The following is a 24467-nucleotide window of genomic DNA, read 5'->3' on the forward strand; positions in this document are numbered from 1 at the left end:
TGGCGGATCTGGGTCAAGGTCTGTGAGGGTGGCTCCCGGGAGATGGTCAGGGTGAGGACAAAGAAGGACACAGTGGTCCTCATCCTTGTGACAAGACATCTTCTTGGGGAGACTGAGATGTGCCTTCGTTTGGTCTGTGGATATGTAAGAGAGAATTCTGAAAGCCTATGTAACCCAATTTCAGGTATACTTTCCATTCACTCCTATGGCTTGACGCTCGGGGAGGATTAAGTGGGGCTGAAAAAGCAGAAGTCAAGGTCTACGTTAATGTCTCAATTTCCCCACCCTGTCAGTGGCGTCTGCCCGGGCTGCGCGAGCTTTTATCCCTTCCTATCTGCACGAAGAGCTGCACTTTAAAAGGTGCCAAGGAAGAAGAAATAATTTTCCAACACCGTAAGCGGAGCTGACTCGGCCTGTCATACGTGAGTTAGCCGGTCTGGTCCAAAGCAGGAGCAAGCTCCAGGTTTCTACCTTTCGCGGGCGGATTCGTGAAGAAATAATAACGCTTGCCTTCACCATCAGCGTCCTCTCCCTTTCCTGGGCGCTTACTTATGTGCCACACACGGTACTAAGCACATCTCAGATGTAATCTCCTTTAATCCAGAAAGTAACTTGCCCAGCGTCTTACAGCTAAAAGAAGCCAGGATTTGAACTCAGGTTTAACTCCAGAGACAGCTCTGTTTATTCTTTTTAAGGACCTCATAAGACAGCCAACTGCTATACATTTTTATCTTGTCATTTATCTGAGCCGTAACCTATCCGAAGCGTTACAAGGGCTCGTATTCTTCTGTCAGGTGAAATCTAGCAGGGAGTCTGAGGGACTTTTCTTTCCCAAGGTCAGCTAGAAGCTGAGGAAAGGCAAGGACTGCCGCTACAGATCTAATCCGACGGGCTTCACTCAAATTCTCAGTGGTGGCTGAAACAACTCCACTGACTTTCCAGAGTTAAGGCGGGACTGAAAGGAACGGAACCCTCTGTGACCCGCTGAGGGCTCGCTCTGAGCTGCCCCCGGGTGGCTGAGTGACCGCCTTCTGCCGGGCGACAGAGCCCCAGCAGTAAACGTTTCGAAACCATGAAGAGGATCTTGGTGCAGATGACCTGGCTTTTGCTGGTTGTGTGACCTTGATCTTGGACAAGCCAGTCTCCTCAGACCCAGTTTCTCGTGCACAGAGGGTGATGGCAATATACCTGCCAGACCTCAGCCACAGGTGTGTCAGGAGGAGACAACACGGTTCGCGGCAGTTCCAGGAGCTGCACACGAACCACATAATGATCAGATGACTGTTAAAACGGAAACGGGAGCTGAAGCTCTGTGTCTGGTTGACTCGCTGATGTTCAGTTAGGAGTATCGGCATTCCCGTTCTATTTCTTTACATTTTAAGCATAGCCAAGGGGTACAGAAAAAGAACAAAGGCAGGCAGAAAAATGTGAGAGCTGCCATTACAGCCTGTCAGCTGAACTAATTTTTCTAGGTAAGTTTGAGATTTTAAAAAATTGCAGAAATACTGGTAGGTAATAGATCTGCCGGATGTCGAATACATCTTATCTTATTATGTGGAAGCAAATGACTGGGTATAATTTTCTGGCCAGCCTCCGAGAGGACTGTTTCTAGAAGGCAGGGGAAGGATCTCTGGGAATCTGTGGGGATGCCACCACGAACCCCGAGACGCTTTTTAAGAAAGTTTAAAAGACACTTTCCAACCATCCAGTCAAGCACTGTAATCCAGGGACCATGAGCTGAGGAACCAGACCACAGAGAGCAGAGGTCACATTCTGGGCCCAAAGGCTTGAGGCCCCAGTTTCTACAAAACCGCGGGATACGTATCGGCCTCCTGGGCTGTCCTCTACGGAAGCCTGATTTACTCACATCGTAAACTATCTGGGATTATTTTCTGCCCACCAACCAGGCTGCTTGATCAGCCCAGGTTCTCAGAAACATGTCCTAATCTTATTAAAGCAGAAAAGAGAAGGATAAGAGATGTCGCAGAAAGCAGTGAAAGGTCCTAACCTTAAGCACTTGCAACCACGGCCCACGGAAAGGAAACAGGAGTCCTTACCGAGGGGCTCCACGGGCCTGGCTGTCCCCTTAAAATAGTGCCACAGGGTGCGTGCTCTTAGGAAGATGGAGGCTGTCTTTTCTGGGGGGCGGGGTAGCGAATATTCGGGCACAAAATAGTATGCAGTACACCTGATGATTACAGAAATACTATTTACAGATTTTTTTTTTTTTAACTGGCAGGGATTCGTTACCATGCTTAATGAACAGAGGGGTTATAGTCTGCGATTATAGGTTCCTCCTAGGCTATGAACTTGTTAACATGTTTCAGCACGGAGGAGGCTTGATTACAAGTTTGTGGGTCTTAGAATTAAAATTCGATTCAATTCCATAACCACGTTACGAATCTCCTCCCGGCTAACTTACGGGCCATCTGCCTCTGAGACGCAGCTCTAACTGCTGGCTTTTTTACCTGAGTTTTGCCACAGGACGGTGTTCAGACAGTGCCAGAAATGGAAAAGTGCTTACTTTTTCATGCTTGTGTTTCTCCTTCTCTTTTTCTCTCTTCTCTCTCTCCCGCTTCTCTCTCTCCTTTTCCTTCTCTTTCTTCTCCTTCTCCTTCTCTTTCTCTTTCTTTTTCTTCTTCTCCTTTTTGTCCTTTTTCCTCTCTTTCTCCTTAGGCTTCTCTTTTTCCTCCAGCAGTTTCTCAGGAAGCATGGAGGACAAGGCGGGCAGCCCGGCCGGGACCCTGGCGGCCGCCGCGGGGCTGAACACGGGCAGGGCCGCGTCCTTCGGGGGCACCACGAGGGGGGCCGCAGGTGTTCTCAGCCTCTCCTCCCGCCCCTTGTCTTTAACCTTTTCCCGGTCTCTCTTATCTTTGTCCCTCCTGCCTTTGTCTCTATCTTTCTTCTTATCTTTATGCTTCTCTCGCTCCTTCCGTACCATCCCATCTTTCAATCTCACTTTTGCATCGACTTCCTCAAATTCTTTTATTTTAAACTTATAGGGATCCGGCTCTTCATCTTTAAGAAATTCCTTCCACGGGTACCTGGCTTCCTTGCTGCTCTCCTTCTCCTTCTCTTTCTCTTTCACTTTATCCTTCTCTTTACTTTTTTCCTTGCTTTTGTCTCTTTCCCTCTCCTTATCTCTCTGCTTCTCTTTCTTTTTCATTTTGGTCTTCAGTTCCTTTTTCAACTTCCTCTTGACCTCCACAGAGGAGGGCAGTTTGGCTTTCTCCTCGTACACCTTGTGCAGAGGTTCCGGGGTGGGAGGGGAGACTGAAGGAGAGGAGATGTAGGGAAAGCCGGGAGGCAGATTTGCAGGTGCTCCCAGTTTTGCTTTCCGCACCACCTCATCGATCGACGCATCCATGGTCCACGAGTTGTCGGAACTGGAGGCCCCACCCGAGAGGGGCAGAGGGGTGGATCCTGCCTTAGGGACACTGTTGGAGGAGGTGGAAGCTTTTGGAGTAGTACATTCCGCACCTGAAATTCTCTTAGGGCTGGTAAAAATGTCTCCTTCGGATTCGGATCCCGAAGAAAACTCGAAAGGGTCTGGCTCTCGCTCGGCGCAAGCCCGTGCAATCACGGCATTGATCGAGTCGTCGATCGTTCGGTCCGTCACGACCGCCTTCTTCGGCTGATTCTCACTGTTGAGTTTGCCAGCATCCGGGGGCGTCTGTATTTGTTTTACCTGAAGGGTTTCTTTACTAAGTTTTTCACTTATCGTAGCGGAAGGAGTCCTGTTTGGTGTTTCGGGTCTGACAGGTGCTTGGGGAATATGAGTCATAACCTTGGGACTCTTGGGGCTTTTGGGGCTCTTAGAGCGTCCAGGAGACTTCTTCTCTTTGGATACGGTTTTTGGTGACCGAATAGGACTTCCGACCATTGCTGGTGACTGCGCAGTTTTAGGTGACTTAGTCTTCTGTCCCGGAGAACTGGTTTTAGTCTTTGCTTTAGGTGTAAACGATTTGGCTTCTAATGGTTTTGTGATTGGCATTTGTGATTTTGCGACTGGAGCCAACATCGGTGGCTCTGGTGACGGAGGGACTAGGTCTGTATTGTCCTGCACGTGGACCGGAGAGAGCATTGGTGGGATCTTTTGGGTATTGATTGAGCTGAGGGGTTCTCGGGCTTCCAGTAATACGACATCCAGGGTGTCCCCTTTAGTGCTTAACAGCCGCGGTCGCTTGATGGCAGGCATTTCCTCAGCTTCCGGACTATCCAACGGTCTCTTACCCAAGAAATTCTCATCATTAATAATTTCCTCCTCCTCCAATTCATCGTCTTCTTCCAGGGGAACCTGCATGGCTTCTGCTGACGTACCCCCATCCGTGGGCACCTGCTCTTCCTCCTCTGGCAAGGGAAAAGAAAAGAGGTGTTACTGGAATATTTTAAAGATCCTAGCACATGAGAACAACGCTTCAAACGTGATTTCTAGGAAAGAAAGGAGCTTATGGACGGCGTTTAGAGAGCAAAGCGGTAGATCCTCAAGGATCTTCCAGACTTGCACGCCATCATTCTTTGAAGAGTGCCAGCCGGTGACAGCAGATATACAGACTGTCGGTCTCCTGCTTCCGCAACTCTTTTCCTGGCCTCACCGAACACCGTCTTTCTCCCTCTTGTGTAAGCTCGTGCATGTGCGCCCACCCCCCCCCGCCCCCGCCTCCCCCCACCCCAACACACATACATTATCTCTAAAGATCCAGAGATGGATTATTGTAAGACTCCTATCCTCAGAAATGACAAAAAGGCGTGCCTACTTTTAGGACTCCTATAACAAATGTTAATTCTTGGAGTTTAGAAGACGCAAGTCTCCAACCTGGATATGATTCACCCACGGTTCATGTCTTCTGCTTTGCTTGCTGATGTCAGCACTTTGAGAGAGAGTGTGGTGCAAATGGCATATATCCCGGCTTTGCCATTAGCAAGACGCCGTTTCCGCTAGCATTCCGGCACTACGGGGCAACGGGCCTTGGGCAATCTCTTGACCCCCTCAGCCTATTTCCTGACCCTTCAAAAGGGACTAATGGCACTTGACCTGCCTACTTGACCGAGTTGCTTTAAGATCACGTTATTTCTTTCTACACGTACCAGCTGAGCATGTCACGGTTCAGCAGGGGACACAACGTATGTGCATAGCACAGGGAAAGTGACCAGCACCAGAAGACAGACGAAGAGTGACCACGGGTCAAACAGATTACTGCAATGCTAAAGACCTACGGAAGACTTCACGAATCAGGCAGTGCTTTGGATTTCCAGGGACCAGGAAGGGTGAGCACAGGGGGGAGGAACAGACGACAAGGAGGCGGAGGTGGAAACGCGAGGGGGGTAATCCGCCGGGCAAGCACAGTGCAAGTGGGGAGCGGTGCAAAGTGGGCCCGCTAAGCTTGCCTCTAGATCCGAGCAGCTGTGAATTCCAGAAAAACTAAACCATCTTTCCTCTGCTGGCCGTTCGGACCTAGGGAAGATGTTTAGACAAGGAAGAAAAATCTCAGGGTGTATGTGAACAAATGATTCTAGCAGGACCATATACGATGGATGGGAGGGACCACTATAATGGAGACGTGACGAGAAATTCAGAAGTTGCTGAAATGATGTAGGTAAGCGACGACAGGGTCCGAACAGGAGAGTGGTAACAAGAGGAACCAATGGAGGTAGAGGACATTTTGAATACAGAATGAACGGAATCTAATAAATGATGGGGTCAAAGGGTGGATGAAGGAGTCAAACACCATTTCAAGGCTCTGAGCCCCGGTGAGTGAGCAGTGCAGTCATTAATGGAAAGAAAGAAAGAAAGAAAGAAAGAAAGAAAGAAAGAAAGAAAGAAAGGAAGGAAGGAAGGAAGGAAGGAAGGAAGGAAGGAAGGAAGGAAGGAAGGAAGGAAGGAAGGAAGAAAGGATTATTAGCGCAGTCCCTAGACACAGAGTCGGGTGGACAGTTAATGATGTCTAACACAAGACAAATTTGAGACATAACTACTGTTAGCAGTCCTTGAGAATGACACTATCATCCGTCCAGGTACCTGAGTCAGAAACGTCATTCCAGACCACTTCTTTCCTTTGTCTCCATTTCCACACTGCGGACACCATTTCCTACTGCATTTCCTTTAATGTGCTTTCCCCGCGGCTACTGTGGTTAGTTCGTTAGTTCAGATCCCCGGCGCCTCTTGTCTGTACTTCTCACTAGTCTCTACGCCTCCGGCTCCAGTCCCGTCTTTCACATTGCCTTACCGAGGCCACAAATCCGAGTATATGACTTCCTGCATTTTTTTTTTTTAATGTTTACTTATACTTGAGACAGAGAGTGAGACAGCACATGAGCCGGGGAGGGGCAGAGAGAGAGGGAGACACAGAATCCGGGAGCAGGCTCCAGGCTCTGAGCTGTCAGCACAGAGCCCGACGCGGGGCTCGAACCCACAGACTGTGAGATCGTGACTTGAGCTGAAGGATGCTCAACTGACTGAGCCACCCGGGTGCCCTCCTGCATTTCTTTTTAAAGCTTTTTTAAAAAAAGTAATCTCCATATCCAACGTGGGGTTCGAACTCACCACCCTGAGACGAAGAGTCGCCCGCTCCACCGACTGGGCCGGCCAGGCGCCCCGGATGACTTCCTGTCTTAAGGACCTTTCATCGGTCCCTACTTTGCAAAAGGAGCTCCTTGGAGCCTGGAGGGTTCTGCGGAACCCCTCTTGAAGCACCACACAGTACGGGCTGGGTCCCCTATCCTCTATGAAATGGAATGGTTACCCGTACGGTTCTGTATCTTACACGCTGAGCTGCCACAAAAGCTTTTGATGTGAGGCTACAGCAAGGTGAAAACCAGTATGCTAAAATGTAAAATCAACCCCATTTCCCCAGCACAACCTATATGGCGCTCCCTCATCTGACCCCACTCTGCCAGCCCAGCCGCGTGGACTGATCCGTTGCTTGAGGACACATTGCCGTGTGTCACTTTCGCAGCTCTGTGCATGCAGCTCCCTTCGCCGTAAATGCTCTGCCCCCTGACATTTGGTGACCATCTCCTCTTCTTTTTTTCACGTCTGTTTATTTTTGAGAGTGAGAGAGAATGAGCGCAAGCGGGAGAGGAGCAGAGAGAGAGGGAGACACAGGATCCGAAGCAGGCTCCAGACTCCGCGCTGTCAGCACAGAGCCCGACGCGGGGCTCGAACTCACCAACTGCAAGATCATGACCTGAACTGAAGTCGGACGCTTAACCGACTGATCCACCCAGGTGTCCCGGTGACTATCTCTTCTCAGCCTCCGATCAAATGCTCCCTCTTCCGTGACACTTTTTCTTAGCAACTAGAAGTGACCATCCCCCACCCCGTCCCCCACTTTGGGCTCTACTGTATTCTGGTTCTACAAGCAACAAAGAAAGTCTAGCATATTTACTATCTGGCCCTTTGCAGAAAAGTTTTCAGACTCCTGTCCTAGATTTACACTATTCAGAAGATTTGAACAGCCCCTTCCAACCCTATCTTTATCAAAATGACAAGAGAGACTTCAAATCCACTAACTGCTAACAGGCAGACATATGAAAAAATTAGGAGGAGGACAGCTTTAGGATATTCTCCAAGTGAATGAATAAAAAATTTCAGAGTACTTACTACTGTTCTATTTCTAAATTGCAAAGAACCTCCTCCTACCTGAGAGAGGTTCATAAATCCCAACGATGCCAAAGCAGAGAGAGGAAGGTTGAGCCCGGGCGGCATAATGGGCCCGTGGAATACGTTGAAGTACGCCTTGTTCTTCTGATTCTGGAGCTGAATCCGGATCTGGATCAGCTCTGGGAGGGTGAGTCCCCCAGAGAAGGCCTTAGGAGGACACACTGGGAGGGCAGAGGGAGTACTCTAACGAAAGCAGTTCCCAGCACGGGAACTCCTGGACTAATAGAAAAATAGTTATAGGTCCTCCAGACGAAAGTTTTGGCTTTTTTTATTTCTTTATTTTTTAGCTAGAACAACTAATTAGAGTTCAATTTTCAAACTACTAAATAATAATGCTGGCCAATAACAGAGATGTACGTTGTAAGGTTAACCCCGCAATCCTTTTACGAGAAGATTAAAACAAAACAAAACAAAAACAAAACAAACCCAAGTCGCCTCACTCTAATCTCTGGAAAACCATATAGCAGCGCAAGCCCACAGTCGGCATCTACAGGTCAAGTGGGTATCACTCCTCCATCTGCCCTAATAACTCTATCCTGCCATGAAAGCAGCCCAGAGCTGTTGGGGACACTTTTTCAGGATAACGGATATTTTACTAAGGGAAGCCAGCTCTGGATAAGTATTCGTGTTCATGCCGCTAAAGGTATGATGAGGAATTATTTACAAAACTGGTATTTTCAATTCTGCTTGTGTTAAAATGTGGCTAATGTTAACAGCGGTAAGACTTTTGATTTGATTATCCTTTGTGTGAAAATTTATTCAAAATGATGATACCTGTGACAACTGGTCATTAGTACTGTCATTCTTCAGAGAATACCATAAATTATGAGATAACTTCTACGCTTCTAGGAGAGGAAAAAAAAGATACTGACAATAAGGAAAAAAGACATATGAAGAACCATACTTAAAGCCAGTATGGGAGGGAACCTTTATTTAAAAAAAAATGTCAAGTTTCTGGTAAAAGTTCATGTCCACCATCAACAACCTTATTCTTCACGTAAGTTCACTAAAACATAAATGCTGTAACCCAATTTAAGGAAAAACCCGCCACATTGAAAAGTAACTTTTCATTCCGTCAGAGGCTTTGCGTATGCAGGATGCTTTCGCGTGCGTCAAAAAGGGGGAAATGACGGGGAATAGTGTGAGCGACTCGGCACAAATTCATCACCACTGTCAGAAACGCAACTTAAGAGAGATACTGAACTGGTAGCAGACTATCTCATAACAGAAAAAGAGGGAGGTGGAGGGATCTCAGGGATCTCAGAGTCTTCTCATTTAAACAGCCAATGATTCCAAGCCAACATTTGATTGCAAAATTATTCTTGAACTTCTGAAAACATTTTATCTCAGAGAGAGAAAACGCATAAGCAGGGGAGAGGAGCAGAGGAAGGGAGAGAGGAAGGCAGGGAGGGAGAGAGAGAGACACAGAAAGAGAGACAGGCAGAGAGAGAGAGAGAGAGAGAGAGAGAGAGAGAGAGAGAGAGAGAATGAATGAGAATCTCAAGCAGGCTCCACGCTTAGCACAGAGCCCAATGCAGGGCTCTGTCTCATGAACCATGAGATCATGACCTGAGCCGAAATCGAGAGTCAGATGCTCAGCCGACTGAGCCACCCACGTACCCCTTTAAGTTTTTAATCTGAAATAATTTCACACTTACAGAAAAGTTTTAAGAACGTTACAAAGAACTCATGAATCCCCTTCACCCAGTTTCACCAAATTAACGTTTTCCTTCAGTGCGTGACTGACTGCAGAAAAACTGTCAAGTTCTCTCCTGCTTACGTATCAGAGAGAAGACGGGTCCCTGTTAATGTCCATCTTTTTAAAATTTCACAGATGTAGATGCGAGTGAAGGAGATACTACAGACTGCACCCCAATTTTCCTCCGTTAATGACACAAAGAAGCCACACTCGCTACATTTCCCAGAGGAGTAATGAGAAAAACGTGCTTCTTTACCAAACTTCTCGAACAAAACATAAAACAAGGCTTAAATAAGGCCTGAACACACCCAAAGGGGTTTTAATGGGTTAATCCCAAACTACTATAAATATTGACTTAGAACAAAATATCGTGTTAACTAGAATAATAGATGCCTTTAAAGAAACCCTATAATCTAAAAAGCTCATGGAAAGTAGGGGAAAAAAAGGAAATTGTTTTCATATGGCATTGAGAAGCTTTTTACCTCATTCACTACACAGATGCACGCAACTTTAACATTTAGTGGCACAATCTCAAAACGGGCAGAAACTATACTTGCCTTTCTCAACCTTCGACATGGGGCCAATGAAATTCTGTCTGCGTATATTTCACCAAAAATTAAATGTATTTAAAACTAGATTTCTTGTGATTCTTTTTAGAAATATACATGCAGAAATTTCTAGCAATTACGACACAAACTTTCCTATTTTCTTATTAGCTTACGCATCCTGCTGCTTTTGTAATAGTTTCCTTTTTTATTAACAAATATGAAAGGGTTTGCTTAAGATGCACATTTTTTCGAAAAATACCTTTCTGTCCATCTGGATACAAGGTGTATTTACCGTAACGTTCCTTGAAGCGACTCACTATCGCTATCACTCATTCATTCAGTCCTCACTCATTCATTCATTCATTCACTCCCTCGCTCATCTACTGAGTGTCTTCTGAATTCCCCTGTGGCAAGCACTCTGTCAGATCTCAGGAACAGAGAGTCAAATAGGACATGATTTCCTGTCCTTAAGAATCAACCACACTTTGTGGCCATCGGTTCAACTGCTGTGGCAGGGATCCGTGCCAGGTACGTACACAGCCCACATCCAGGGATACGAGCACGGAAGGCGATCTGGACTGATGTGGACTGAACCCGTCTGGCATCTGTTACCGGAGCCATGATTCCACCTAGCACAGCCCACGGACTCTCGCAGAAGAAAATATGCTCGCGTGCAACACCTAAGTCTCGATGTCTGACCTCTTACTTCTCGGAGCTGAAGATCTTTTTACTGGGGCCATCTCTACACGCAGATGACTATACAAGGTGGGATGGTCTCCAGGGCAGGACAGAGCTACTTGTGTCCCTCGATATTTCACGGACCGTACGCACCAGTGCTTGGCGTTCTGACCACCAGCAGTTGAAAACCGATGGGCAGACACCGGACGCCTGGAACAGACGGGACGAGTGGGGGTATAAAAACTATCCAGACCAACATTTTATTTTTAGTTCCAAATGAGGCTACAAAATTTTTTTTTTAAATCCCGTCTACATCCCCTCATACGGTATTTTTTACATTGTCCTGTCTATAACGTAACGGAAATTAGACCCTTGAAACACAACTCGATGTGTGTAAGTGGGTAGGTATTTTTTAAATAAACCTATTGACTTAAAAAAAACCGAAATTACTAGCAAAGACAAGACAATTAGGCAGTGACAATTCATATAGTACAACCAATCAATAACACAATAAATTAATAGCAGAGCAAAGACGATGCGTTATACTTATACACACACCGACCTGTAAAAAAGCACTATTTCACTAACATTCTGCACAATAAAAAACGAAAATGCTATATAAGCAAGCCAACCTGAAATGACACCAAGTATTATAAATGGCCTAATCTATATGTTAATGCTGTTGTATCACATAACTGCAGCGAGACAGAGATAACAATATGACTTTGGGGTTTCTATGGCTACATCCTGGGCTAACGGGCCTGAGGGGGCCGGCTGCTGACGCCACACAAGCATTCTGAGTGCTTCTTTTTGGTTATTTATGATATGATTTATGATAACGACAACATCTCCTATTTTCTCTCCTCCTCAGGTACAATAAATTGCTATCGTTAATCACCCTTCTCGGTTCAACTGCGATCACAATAGCATAATAGGGCCTAGCCACGGTCACATTGTGGATTTTTTAAAAAAGAAATAAATACAAGATCTCTCCAGACAACGTCGATAGCTCTAATATTTTAATCGACTTCCTTTAAGTCTTTCAGAATAAATTCTGTTCCAGCTAAGATCCCATACGAGGGTGTAAGCCCTTCGTGCAAATCCAGGGCCACACGTTCACAAATCACTACCACCGTGATCTCCTCAAACTTGGGATAACAGTAAGACTGCACACTACGATATGAGAACAACACACTTTCCTTTCCAAGGCAAACAATGGCAGGGTTTTTTTCCCCTTTATCGATAAAACCCATCTCCCTGCTATCTTTTTTCTCCCCAGAACCAAACAAATTAGGCAAATTAGCCATTCATCTATCAGAAGGCGGCTCGCAGAGAAAGAATAAAAACTTGGCAATCATTCACACGTGTGTGATCTGCCGTTGCCAATTACCGGCTATGAAGACCCTTCATCTTTCTGAACTTCAATTTCCTTTTATGCTGGTTAGGATTAACAGAAAGTCCCAGCACCTCTGAGTAAGACAAAGTACGTAAAGAACCCGGCAAAGGGCCTGATAAATGAGTCAGAGCATAAAAACAGAAGAGAAATTCTGCCCCTCCCTACACTGATGCCTTTTTAATGGGCTCCTCAGTAAGAGGTGGGACCTACTTGATTGGGGTGGTCACGGAACTTGCTTTTGGCCAGCGGGTCAGAGTTGGCAAATGTGGCATTGGCCGAGGTTTCTTGAAAACCACCTGTGTACTGGGGCTTGCCCTCCTGCTGCTCACGGGACACCTGCAACCGCCCCCACGGGCATGAACCGAGGTTAGCTTGCTGGATGGCAAGTGCGTGGCCGAGGGCCCACGCGGAACCATCAGACATCTGAGCGAGGCCGTCGATGACCGGCTGATCGCAAACGTACGACCAAGCCCAGCCACATCCAGCAAGAGCAGTGCACGGCTGGGCCAACCCCAAATACCAACTCACAGCATCGGGAGCTCATAGACACTGGCTACGGTAAGCCACTAAATTTCGGGGTGGCCCGTGACACGGCAACGTGTTAATCACGCGTTCACATACGCACGGACGATGGGTCTGTGTCATTGGCAGTGGTTACGTTCTACGAAGGTCCTGTGAAGACTAACTTAGCAAAAACTGAACCATCGCTCCCAGGGGAAATACGAGGTGAGGCTCCTGTGGGTCTCTTCTCGCTGTAGATCAATACAGAAGCTCGTTTTATGTATGTTTCTGTTTAATGACTTAAAGGCATCTCATTTGATGTACATTGTGGATTCCCTACCACTGAGCTCAGAGCCAGCAGCACTGTAATTCATGCCTGAAGGAGGCTGATCGAACACGTGTTTTTTCCGCAAGGCACACCATAGCCCTCTGATGCTCAGGAACACTCTCCGGCGCTTCAGCATCGTGCTTGGGGACCACTCCAAACGGCACAAGCACCCAGAAAAAGTAAAAACTGTGAAGAACGTGGCACCAACCACACCCTGAACATGACACTTGCTTACAACCGGGAGCTGAAACGGCAAGGCATAGTGTCACCCTGTTCGAACTCAGCCGCAAATGTGCACACCCCGGGCAACTTAAATTCTTCGCCACACTCGGTAGGTCCCTGAGTGACTGTGAAAGCATCGTGCTGAAGTCGGGGTTACACGCACATCTTAGTGAGTGGGCAAAAAATCACAAATATGGAATACACGCATAATGAGGATCAACTACAAGTGTATGGCTATAAACTCATTAGCACTGAGTACTTTTATGGACTACGGATTTAAAAGAAAAGATTTTACTTGAAACTAATTCCAGGCCTCGGAAGGCATTTAATGAAAAGATTAAATATGCGTGAAGAACCGTAACACTGTGACCATACCTGGCAAGGCATTTTTCGTGCCCCAAACTGGGACAGATTTTAGTTTACAGATATCAGAGTACTAGCTGTGCACGCACTTTCTGCTCGAGCGCATGACTATTCTTTGAATTTCTGGAACCTACCAACCTCTTTCCCTTCTTGGCGTCTTTACAGCCACATCCTCTGTTCCTTTCCACTAGGAACACTCTCCCCTTCATTATTTCCATGCTCGTCTCTCTTTCTCACTCTTTACATCTTAAGCTGACGTACTGCTTTCTCCAAGAAGCATTCTTTAGTCATTCTCCATCTCCAAAATAAAGAGTCACAACTTGTAGCTGTTTGATGGTCGGCGCAGTTTTTATCCGTTTCCCCAACCAAGCTCCGCCAAGACAGGAACCACATTTTTCTTCAGTTGCTAAGCGATCACCCGAGGCTGATGATACATATTTCCTTCACCACTGTTACTATGAGAAAAATAAGAAAAACTATCTTACCGTATTTAATTGATTCTAAGTTGTTAACATGTGAAAAAAAATGTGCCTCTCTTGAAGTTGGGATGTATTTCTTATAATCAAAGCATCTTCTTGTCTCTGTGGGACAGGTGTGATAACACTGGCCCAGTAGTCACTACCCGCCAGCGGGTGAACTTGGGACTCCTGGTGAAACGACTGGATACTGCAGCTCCTTGGTGTTTCGGTCACCAAACCACTTAAAAAATTTGACAAAGAGGTATCTGTTCTATGCAGTTAAAAAGTAACACTTTATACACATTTAAAAATGTTCTATTTTTTGAGAGAGAGAGTGCGAGCAGGGGAGGGGGAGAGCGAGGATCCAAAGCGGGCTCCGCGATGACAGCAGAGAGCCCATGTGGGGGCTCGAACTCACGAACCATGAGATCCTGACCTGAGCCGAAGTCGGATGCCCAACCCACTGAGCCACCCAGGCGCCCCTGTATATGCATTTTAATTTTTTTTTTTTTCCAACGTTTTTTATTTATTTTTGGGACAGAGAGAGACAGAGCATGAACGGGGGTGTATATGCATTTTATATGATAAGAAAGAAGAGTTTGGCAGTCGAATTGGCGGTGTGTGTGTGTTTTTCTTAGTGGTACAGACAAGAATGGCACTTCCTAAACTGATGATGTCTTAGGATCAGTGAAATATGACAGTTGTCGCAAATTACAATGAAATGCTTACTATAGTCCTTCAACAGAACACAGAGAAACCGTTTTAGCTATTAAAGCAGCATTAAACTGGACATACCTAAAACCTAAGGGCCCACAAAAGGGGGGACTTGCAAACTGTGACTCAGAACGGCTTGGACGAGAGGTGATTTGGTTGTTGCCCTCCGATCTTCTTCTCCTCCCCTTCCTGTACTCACTGACGTGGGACATCCCTTCACCAGTTAGATCCTGTAGATGATCCTTTTCACTAGACTGACTTGGCACATGACCTCTGGGTTTGGGGCCGTGTTTTGAAGCATGCTCTTTATTTCGAGCCCACACTTTATTATTAGGGCAGTGTTTCATTCTAGTGGAAATGGCAATGAACTAGAAGACAACCTTGGTTTATAGAGCCAGCCCTTTCCTGATCTTTGTGCTGACGAGCACCAGACTCTTCATCAGCACGCATGCAAAAATAACGTTGACCCTATCTGCTTCACAGGATCACCACGCGCAGTTAGTAAAGAGTCAGCGTGAAATCTGCGGAAAACTGCTCCAGTGGCCACTGCCGTGAGTGGCGACAGCAGCACAGACCTTCACTGCCGCCTCTCCACTCACCCAGCACCGACCAGGAGCCGGCCCCAGGGAGGAGCGGCTCCCACACTCGCTCCTCTCCCTCCTCCCCCAACCACACATGTGCGATCCGAGAGATTTTAACAGAATCGTGAAAAAAGGAGAGCTCAGGATAACTACCCAACGGCTGTTAAGAAGCCAGGTTAGAAAGAAGACCAAATTTGGGATGACTCCAGTCTGAAGTGGCAAGAGAAACATCCATTCAGTACCAAAGGATACATCTGACGGGGAAAGGAAGGCAGTATTTAAGCTTCATTGTCCCATCCCATCAACCCTAAAGACGCTCATATTTAGGGGATGGCCTATGAGATCTGCTGCTGGTCTCTGAAATTTGGTGATTCAAAACAAACAAACGACGCCCCAAGAAGCCACAAAACAAGCAAATCACAATGGTATAAAAGTGGCCAGAAAAATGCTATGAAATTACAATCAACTCTTTCCTGGCCTGGATGAAAAGTAGGGCAGGGGACCCAAGAGGCTAATCAATCTGCAATAGAAATGACCATACACCTGAACCGCAGATTAAAAATTCTTCAAAATCAGAATCGAAAGCCCTGTACTTCTTGAACTTGGAACATCGTGTAACCTTTCTTTGATAAGATGTCCCAGAAGGTCCGACAAGGTCTGACTTGTCAGAAGGTCACAAGGTCTCAGGGATGAATGTCTCCCCACGGGGCTTGTGTGACTGCACATAAACGGTTCAGACTACAAAGGGCTAACTACGACCGCACCCATTCACCCTTAAGGCCACGCGGTGGGTGAGGCTGGAGGGACTGTCCAACTCCAAGTGCGGCCCCGCAGCATCTCCCCGCCCGGCCTCCGCTGGCTTCGGCACAATTAAAATCCCAATCCCTCCCGCGGCCCCCAGCATCCCATCATGACCTTGTGCCGCGCTGACCCTCTGCTCCCCTTCTCGGGCCACCCTGCCGTCCTGGGCACTGCTCACACCTGCCGCGCTGCCTCCCAGCGCTCTCCCGATGGCCCCGGGTGCTGCTCGTGCAGGTCGTCTCAAGGCTGCTTCTCGCACCTTACCCAGGTCTCCGGTGTCCCGGCCTCACGGACTCTGACCGCCAGCCCTTCCGCCACCCACCTGCCTCCCTAGCACTTTCATAGCCCGCTTTCCGGCCACTGCGCCCGCCTCACATCGTATTACTTGTCTGCTCGGCCATTTCTGTCCCACCCACTAAAACATGAGCCTTCTGAGGGCAGGGGCTGTGTCCTCTAGACTGAGTTCCCAGCGGCTAAAGCAGTAGCTAACCCAGAGAGCCCCTGAATATTTGTTTAGCAAAAGCTTGTGATGGCCAGGCAGTATTTCCTAGTAAGGGGGCTGAAGCCAAGGGTGTAAGGAAGGTCACCTTGGGGCTCCTGGGTGGCTCAGTCGGTTGAGCGTCCGACTTCGGCTCAGGTCATGATCTCGCGGTTTGTGAGTTCGAGCCCCGCGTCGGGCTCTGTGCCGACAGCTCGGAGCCTGCTTCCGTTCTGTGTCTCCCTCTCTCTCTCTGCCCCTTCCGCACTTGTGCTCTGTCTCTCTCTGTCTCTCAAAAATAAATAAATGTAAAACAATAAAAATTAAAAAAACAACGGTCACCTGAGGAAATATACGGTGTGTGAACAGCAGAGGACCAGGGACAGATACTATGCAACAGACCAAAATTTAAAGTAGTGGCAGAAGGGGAACTTGAGAAGAGAATAAGACGGGATGGCCGGTAAGTTGGAAGAAAACCACAAGAGAAAATACAAGCGCGTACAAGAAGGTTTCAACAAGAAAGGAGTATTCAATCATGCCGAAGATTGCAAAAGCATCAAATATACCTCCCTAAAGCGACTATGATCCACGATCGCTGCCATGAAATAAACAGGGTAAAGTAACAGAAAAGCACCACTAAGGAGGCAGTGATGAGGGAGAGTGCCATCTTCTTAGAGTGAAGAAACTATCTTAATACCAGTTAAACACAGATCTGAGTAACTAATTAGAACAGCAATCGGAGACAAGCCAGAGGAAACGTATTCTCGGCACTTAGAACAGCCACACGTATAACGAGGTTGCGTGTTCGAGGCTCTGAAAGGGAACCAGTGTGGCCAACGTAATGTGAGAATGGGATGCAACACGACGGGCTGGCGAGCAGGTGCAGCTTCAGGGGTCACGCTGAAGAGCTGGTTTTAAAAGTCTGCTCTGCTTTTGAAAAAGGCGACTCCAGCAGTTGTGAAAAGAACAGGAATTAGGTCACTGGTGACCCGAGTGAACAGTTTCAGTCTAGTGGGGGGTGGGGGCGGAAGCTGGAGGGCAGGTACAGTCAGTTGTATGTCACACGATGAAGCAGTCTCATCCACTCGTTCACCCAACAAACACTACAATCTGTATAACAGCCAATATAGGCGTAAGGAAACCAAACACAAGGTTTCTCTCCTCACGGGCTTTACCCGCTGCCAGCGCGGACAGGAAACAAGTAAATACACGAGAAATTCACATTGATGAAGTGCTAAGAAGACAATGAAGTAGGATCACGTGTTGGGGGAGGAAGGGCTACTCTAGGAAGAGTGGTCCCTGTGGACACTTTAGTGGAGACCAGATTCGTGGGGAAACTGCGGCCGTGGGATGATCTTTAGCACACGCATTTTTGGGGAGAAAAGAGAACAAGGGAAGGCCCTGCTGTGAGAACAGACGTTCATGTCCGACAGACGGAGGACAGGCGGTGTAGACGGAGGTGAAGCCTGTGGATGCGGGCATCAGAGCATGCCTTGTCTTCTGTGCTGAGGGAGCCAGGGTGTGTCTGAGCACAGTGGGAAGCCACTGGCCAGTTTTAAGCAGGAAAGGCTGACCGAAAGAAACGGCAACGTTGAGAAAGGAAGGCGAAGAAAGCTAAGGGAAGGTTTGGAAAGGTTCACGGTAGAGATAAACACGGCCAACTACCAGACAACACAAACGAACGAACCAGAAAATAATACACTCCACTAACGGGGAGAGAAGGAGGAAGTAGTAATATGAAGCTTAAAATGACTGATCAGACTGAGAACGACCGTACCCAATAGGAAACCGTTTGTCACACGAAGTTACTACATACAAAAACCCCACAAAGCGTGCAGGATCAGCATTGCCATCCGACTTTTACACGGTGGGGCAGACAGACATATGCCAGAGGCTGGTGCATTTGAGAGAGGCTGTTTACCTTTGGGGCAATACCTCACTCTATTCTGCACGGTTTACTACCATGAACATGAAGCCAAAGTGTGAAGGCACATCTGCATCGAAGTGACGCGATGCCATATCTTTACGTTGCACGTACCCCTACGTACAGAGTAATGCATACTGTCAACCAAACCTTTACTCCAACGAAGGTCTATCCCAGGGCTCTAAGTGACCTTGGCAAAATTCTAGAAAACAGATCTCAGGACCTGGGGCTCCAAAGCTATTTTAGAATGAGCTCGGAATAATTGTCCCACAATATGCGTTTCTTGATTAATTGCTTAAGATAAGGCCTCCTTTTCCTTGCTGGCCTCCAGTGGCTCTCTCTTCTTCCCATAATCACTTCTGTCTCGTTCTTCTAAACCCTGGAAGGCTAAGGGAAAAATCAGAGATACACCAATTCCATTACTTGGGGATTAGCTAAGAGATAACCCTTTGTATTCCATTACTGACCATTATTTGAGTAATTATTCAATAACTATGGTACGTTTGAAAGATGCACTAATTGTTTTCTGAGGCTCACTCGTGCTTTGTATCAGACAAGTTACGAACGTTATGTTCTTTAACGCTGCAAATCTACATTCGGGACACAGGAGAAAAATGACTCGTAACTTTTACTGCATTTCATTTTTCTTTGATTTCTTTTCCTACATAAAAAATAAAAGCTGAAACAAGAATAATTAGTCTGTTGAAGGTCTTACTGACTAGAAAATTAGGACTCTATTTTTGACCAGATTTATGTCTTGCAAGAGTCAAATTTTTGCATAATTTAGACAGAAAATTGGCAGGGGATGGCAGTTCCATCGAATTTCAGCAAAATTAGTATTCAGCCACCTGAAATTTTGGCAGCAGTCCAGTATGTTTATCCAAAGCAGTAAGTAGACAGAAAATAAAAGACAATTGACGATCATGCCTAAATAAGTTACTTTCTCTCTTTCTCTCCCGCTCTCTCACATGCACACACACACATTTAAAAATGAGCCACTAATTTCAAAAGTATGTCTTGTGAAAAGACTTATGGTCTACCGTACTTACGGTCTTAATATCAACTGCAGAAAGAAAAAGAACATCCGTCCCATTTCCAAAGTACAAAGAACCCTATACCAGTAAGCTGACTCCAACATGGTCTACAAAGGGGTAAAGCTGTTTTTAATTACCTGTCCTCCAAAATAAAGCAAATCACACACATCACTTCTTGACTATTGCTGCTAATAGAGGAACACGATAGGAACGATGATTCCAAATTCATTAGTGACTGCTGTGGAATGCATGGTAAAGAAAGCTGAAAACCCCATCTATTAACTCTTGCTTACCTTCAGCTCCCCCTAGAATGTAAGTTGGCATGGAAGGAAAAGAGCTAAGAGGCCCACACATGCATTTAATGTTTACTGGGCACCGACCATCTGTAAGCCTTCAGCTCAGGAAAACCGAAGAGTATTCTTCAAGGCCATAGTAAGTGTGCCTGGCAGGGTCCAAGTTTGGTGGTCCCGAGACCCTCCTGGCAGCTAGAATGGAATTGGCGGTGAAAGTGAAGAGCGGTATATGGTTCGGAAGGCCCATGTAAGACGAGGTCCGTCAAAGCGAGGCTTCCATTCAGGAAGCGTTTGAAATACACCTACCATGTGCTGGGTATCGGGTACAAAGTGAGAACTCTGACAAGTAAAAGACCCTCAAAATGCTCATCCACGTGAAATCTGCAGACTGAGATGCAAACATCATTTAAAATGAGGTAGTTGGCAATAATAAAAAGTCAATACGGCGCTAAGGCATCTCAGAAATAAATAGTAAGAACAGCACCGTCCAGTAGAAATACAATACAAGCTACACGATGGAATTAAAAATTGTGGAGCACTTGGGTGGCTCAGTCGGTTAAGTGTCCGACTTTGGCTCAGGTCATGACCTTACGGCTCGTGAGTTCGAGCCCCACGTCGGACTCTGTGTCTCCCTCCCTCTCTGCCCCTCCCCGACTCACATTCTATCTCTGTCTCCCTCTCAAAAATAAATAAACATTAAAAAACATCTGTTTCAAGTTGTTCGGTAGCCACATTGAAATATTGAAAAGAACAGGTAAAACCAATTTTAGTAATATTTTAACTTGATAGATCAAAAATACTGTTTCAATATATTATCAATATAGAAATAATTATTGAGATAGTTTAGCTTCTTTTCATACTGAGCTTTCAATATCTGAGATGTGTTTCATCCTGATAGCAACTACCAATTCAGATGCTAAATCTTCATTGGAAATACTTGATCCGTGTGTAAATTACATGAAATTTACAGTTGAAAAGTAGATGCACATACCTGAGTTGTCTCAAACATACCTAGACATTTTTTAATAGTGAATAAATTATCAGTGTTTAAATTTAAATTAAGTAAAACTAAATATAATATAATGTAATAAAAACTAGATAGAATTAAAAACTCAGCCCTCAGTCAGGTGAACCACATTTTGAGAGCTCCATGGACCCTTGGGGCTACTGGCCACCATGTTGGATATGCAGGGCTAGAAATCCATTAGGGCAAGTTGGGTTGGAGACCAGAAATTTTTAAGGTATGGATCAAGAGGTACTTGAGAAGCAGAAAGAAAAAGACTGAATATGTGGTTGACTACGTGCAATTAAAAGAAAACCAGAGAGGAGGTATCAGAAATAGCTGCAGAAAAATCAGTTTATAAAGAAGGGGGTAAAAAAAAAAAAAAAAAAACCCAAGAAAAAATTGGTACTCTGGAACAATAATCCGTGCTTCCCCTAGAGAGCAGTGTATTCAGCGTCAAGAGTAGATTTTAAATCCCCCACTCACGTACATACTTGTCAAATTAGCTAACTTTGCTCCATTCCTCTGTGTGCTCGCTGGAATACAACAAAAGGCAGTATTAAGTATGTGGGCTTGGGAGTCAGATGGGTTGGATGTCACATCCTGTCTTCATCACTTGTTACCTGTGTAGGACTCTTCTCTATGCCTCATCTGTAAAACGGAGCTGATCTGGATAATATCCACGTCATAGGGTTGATGTGAGGACATAACTAGTTAATGTCACCAAAGCACGTGGTGTGGCATCTATTACACAAAAAACGTGGCCAATAAAATTTGTCATAATTAATCCAACAGCCCAGATCTTTACCATCTTTGCCTAGAATATTAAAAATGAAATACGAGTTGGTCTTTGGGTTTCCAGCGTCTTGCTACGTCCAGTCCAACATCAGCTTTGCCATCAGAATTATCTTTTGAAATCAAGGACATTGATCATACCTACTCTTCTGCTAAATAATCTTCAATCGCTTTTGTAACTCTGCATTTGACCACACAACTCTTCATACATCTCTAGGATAGAAAAAAGTTTCAATGCCCTCCTTATTATAGAAGACTTTTTTCTTTTTTTAAGAAGACACTTAACCTACATCTTAAGAATTCAGAAAAACCCTTACCCAACCCTCTCCTTGGAGAATGATCCGTTTAGTCTTCCCGTAGAGCACAAAAGTGAACAAGGCTCCTGGAATCAGATTGACCCAGGTTGGAAGTCTGATTTGGACACGTATCAATTCTGAAACTTCAGGCATAGCACTTAACCTCTCTGAGTTTCGGGTTCTTCTCTAACACAGACTTTGCAATGTTGCTGTGAAAGCCTTAATATAGTACCTAACAAATGGAGGGCCCTTAATGATTAGCTTCCTTCCTCTTTTTTCGGCAATGATTCCCTCCTCTATGAATAAAAGATATTTGTTTATATCGCTGTTCCTCTTCTTAGCCTGTGAGTCAGAAAACCTGACCTACTGATCCCGAAGCCCTAATATAGATGATAGTGCCTGAGACACGACAGGCACTAGGTTTAACAAATCTTTGTTGAATTAAAATGAGCCACACTCTTCCGGAATGAGCAACATCTCATCGTATGTATTGTAGATTAATATGAAAACCACATGGTCTTTGCGAGAATTCCCTAGAAGGCAGACTGGGGATGGTCGGGGGCGGGGGGGGGGGGGCGGGGGGGGGCGGGGGGGGTTGCACTGGTCAGAAATATGCCCTGTAGGTAAGAGAGATCAACTTAGGAGTATTTATTTGCTGTCGAAAATGCATTCACTCTTGGATAAACAGAATGTGGTGTGTTCACACCACGGAGTATTCATTGGCCACAGAAAGGCATGGAGTTCCGAGACATCCTACAACATGGGTGAACCTTGAAAACATCACACTAAATGAGAGAAGCCAGTCACCAAAGATCACCTATTACAGTATTCCATTTCCATATGATGTCCAGAACAGGCAAATCTACAGGGACAGAAGGTAGGTTAGCAGCTGCCTAGGACTGGCAGGAGTTGGAGGAAATGGGGAATGGCTGGTAACGGGTATGGGGTTTATTCGTGGGGGAGGGTGAGAGTGTTCTAAAATTGGTGGTGGCGACGGTTGCATGACTCGATGAATGTACTGAAAACCAGTGAGCTGTGCACACTTACGACGGGTGGAGTGTATGGTGTGTGAGTGGCATCTCAATAAAGGTGTTAGATTACAACAATCCTTCACTCGACGATGTAGATGTCTACTGGGTGGCTGGCACTCCTCTCGGCAGTGGCAACACAGCAGGAATTGAAACACAGAGGGTTCCTAACTTCACTGGGATAGAAAGCAAAAAATCCCAAAATACATGCTATGGGGAAAAACAAAGGCAGGATTAAGGAACAGAGCGCGATGGGGTGGGCTGCTGTAAATGGGGAAGGGTGACGGGATGTTTTTGCCCACGTTCATGAGTTGTGCACATGTGTGTGTGCTTTAACAATGAGACAGTAGTGCAGAATGGGAATCTAGAGCTACGACCTGGACAGAAACCTTCCATACTGGATCCTTCAGTCTAAGATCTAACAGTGAACTGAAGAGCGCTGTTGTAAAAAGAGATCTTTCTCTTCCTGTCATTTTAGGGCTCATTTTGATTATAAATTTTTAAAAAATCATTACCATATGGACTTTATATTCTCAGTCCTGCTCTGGCTAAACAGTAGAGTAAAAACTCCAGCCAGAGAGAGAGGAGAAAGAAACCTGGCCCATCAGTTATCTTCCACTCTTTCAAACTGTCTTATACGGCAAGCCCATAGGCAAGGGAAATGTCTTTTGTATGAAATGCCTTCAGTATTTCTAGGTATTCAACACACGCCCAGAAGTCGGTGAGATCTCACTTGCTGAGGAAGCGATACCTTCACTACAGTTAATTCGAGCACACTTTAGAATGGACATTAAGCGGCACTTGGCAGGTGAAAATGTAATATTTGCATTGAATGCTTTTCATCCTGGTGAGCTTTCCAAGCCTCTCCCCTCTCAGACTTTCTCTCCTTTTTTTTGAGGGAGGACATTTGCATTCTTACCACCTTTTCTTTACCTTCATTATCATCCCTTTGACTTTTGCTTCCGTCTAGATGTCCACATTTTATTTTGCCATTTCTTACAGCCTCATCTTCTTCTAGAAGTTCCTCCCCTTTGTAGAAAGTTACGAGGCTACAGTGGGAAGACTTCGGTGACGACGTGGACCTCTCAGAAGTCTGCTGCCAGCACCGGCTGTCCAGGCAGCTCCAGATGAAGCCCAACTAGAAAAATCTGCAAGCTCTCCCCTCGCCCTCTCCTTTCTCTTTCATCTCTTTGAAGCCCCCCCTGGAGAGCCCCCCACCCCAACCTGTGTCTGCAGGACCAAGATCCAGAGGAAGAAGGACTCCGAGAGGGGGAGGCCTGACGTGAGCCCGCTCCCCCCCCCCCCCCCCCCCCCCCCCCCGCCCCAGGGGACTATGCCAGCAGTGCTGACAGCCTGCAGCTCCCCTGGAGTCTCCGGGAACAGAGTGACAGGATCTGCCTGACACTTGATTTCGGCAGAATCCCAATAGCTGCTGTGTTGAGAACAGACTCTGGGGGTGCAAACAGTGTCACAGAAAAGCTGGGAGATGACTGCAGGAGCCCAGAGAGAGGTGACAGGGCTTGAGACCAGGCAGCGGAGATCGTGATTGGTGGTCAAATTCCTGTTGAGACCAGAAGATCCCAACAGTCAACCCAAGGGCCTGAAAGTATCTTTTTGAGGGGAGGGGCTTGGTGCATAACGTTTTTAAGCATTTTTAATTAGCT

At 46.2% G+C, this 24467-nt stretch overlaps 1 protein-coding gene across 2 annotated transcripts in view; it reads right to left on the reverse strand.

Annotated features, from left to right (window-relative positions):
* TAF3 (TATA-box binding protein associated factor 3) overlaps positions 1-24467 on the reverse strand; it is a 181575-nt gene that overhangs the window by 43895 nt on the left and 113213 nt on the right. For both annotated transcript variants that reach the window (XM_058681940.1, XM_058681939.1), the window contains exon 3: positions 2525-4350. In XM_058681940.1, coding sequence (XP_058537923.1) covers positions 2525-4350 — 1826 coding nt within the window. The remainder of the gene's footprint in view (positions 1-2524; positions 4351-24467) is intronic.

The sequence above is a fragment of the Neofelis nebulosa genome, chromosome 8, assembly GCF_028018385.1.
Source record: "Neofelis nebulosa isolate mNeoNeb1 chromosome 8, mNeoNeb1.pri, whole genome shotgun sequence".
Lineage (NCBI taxonomy): Eukaryota > Metazoa > Chordata > Mammalia > Carnivora > Felidae > Neofelis > Neofelis nebulosa.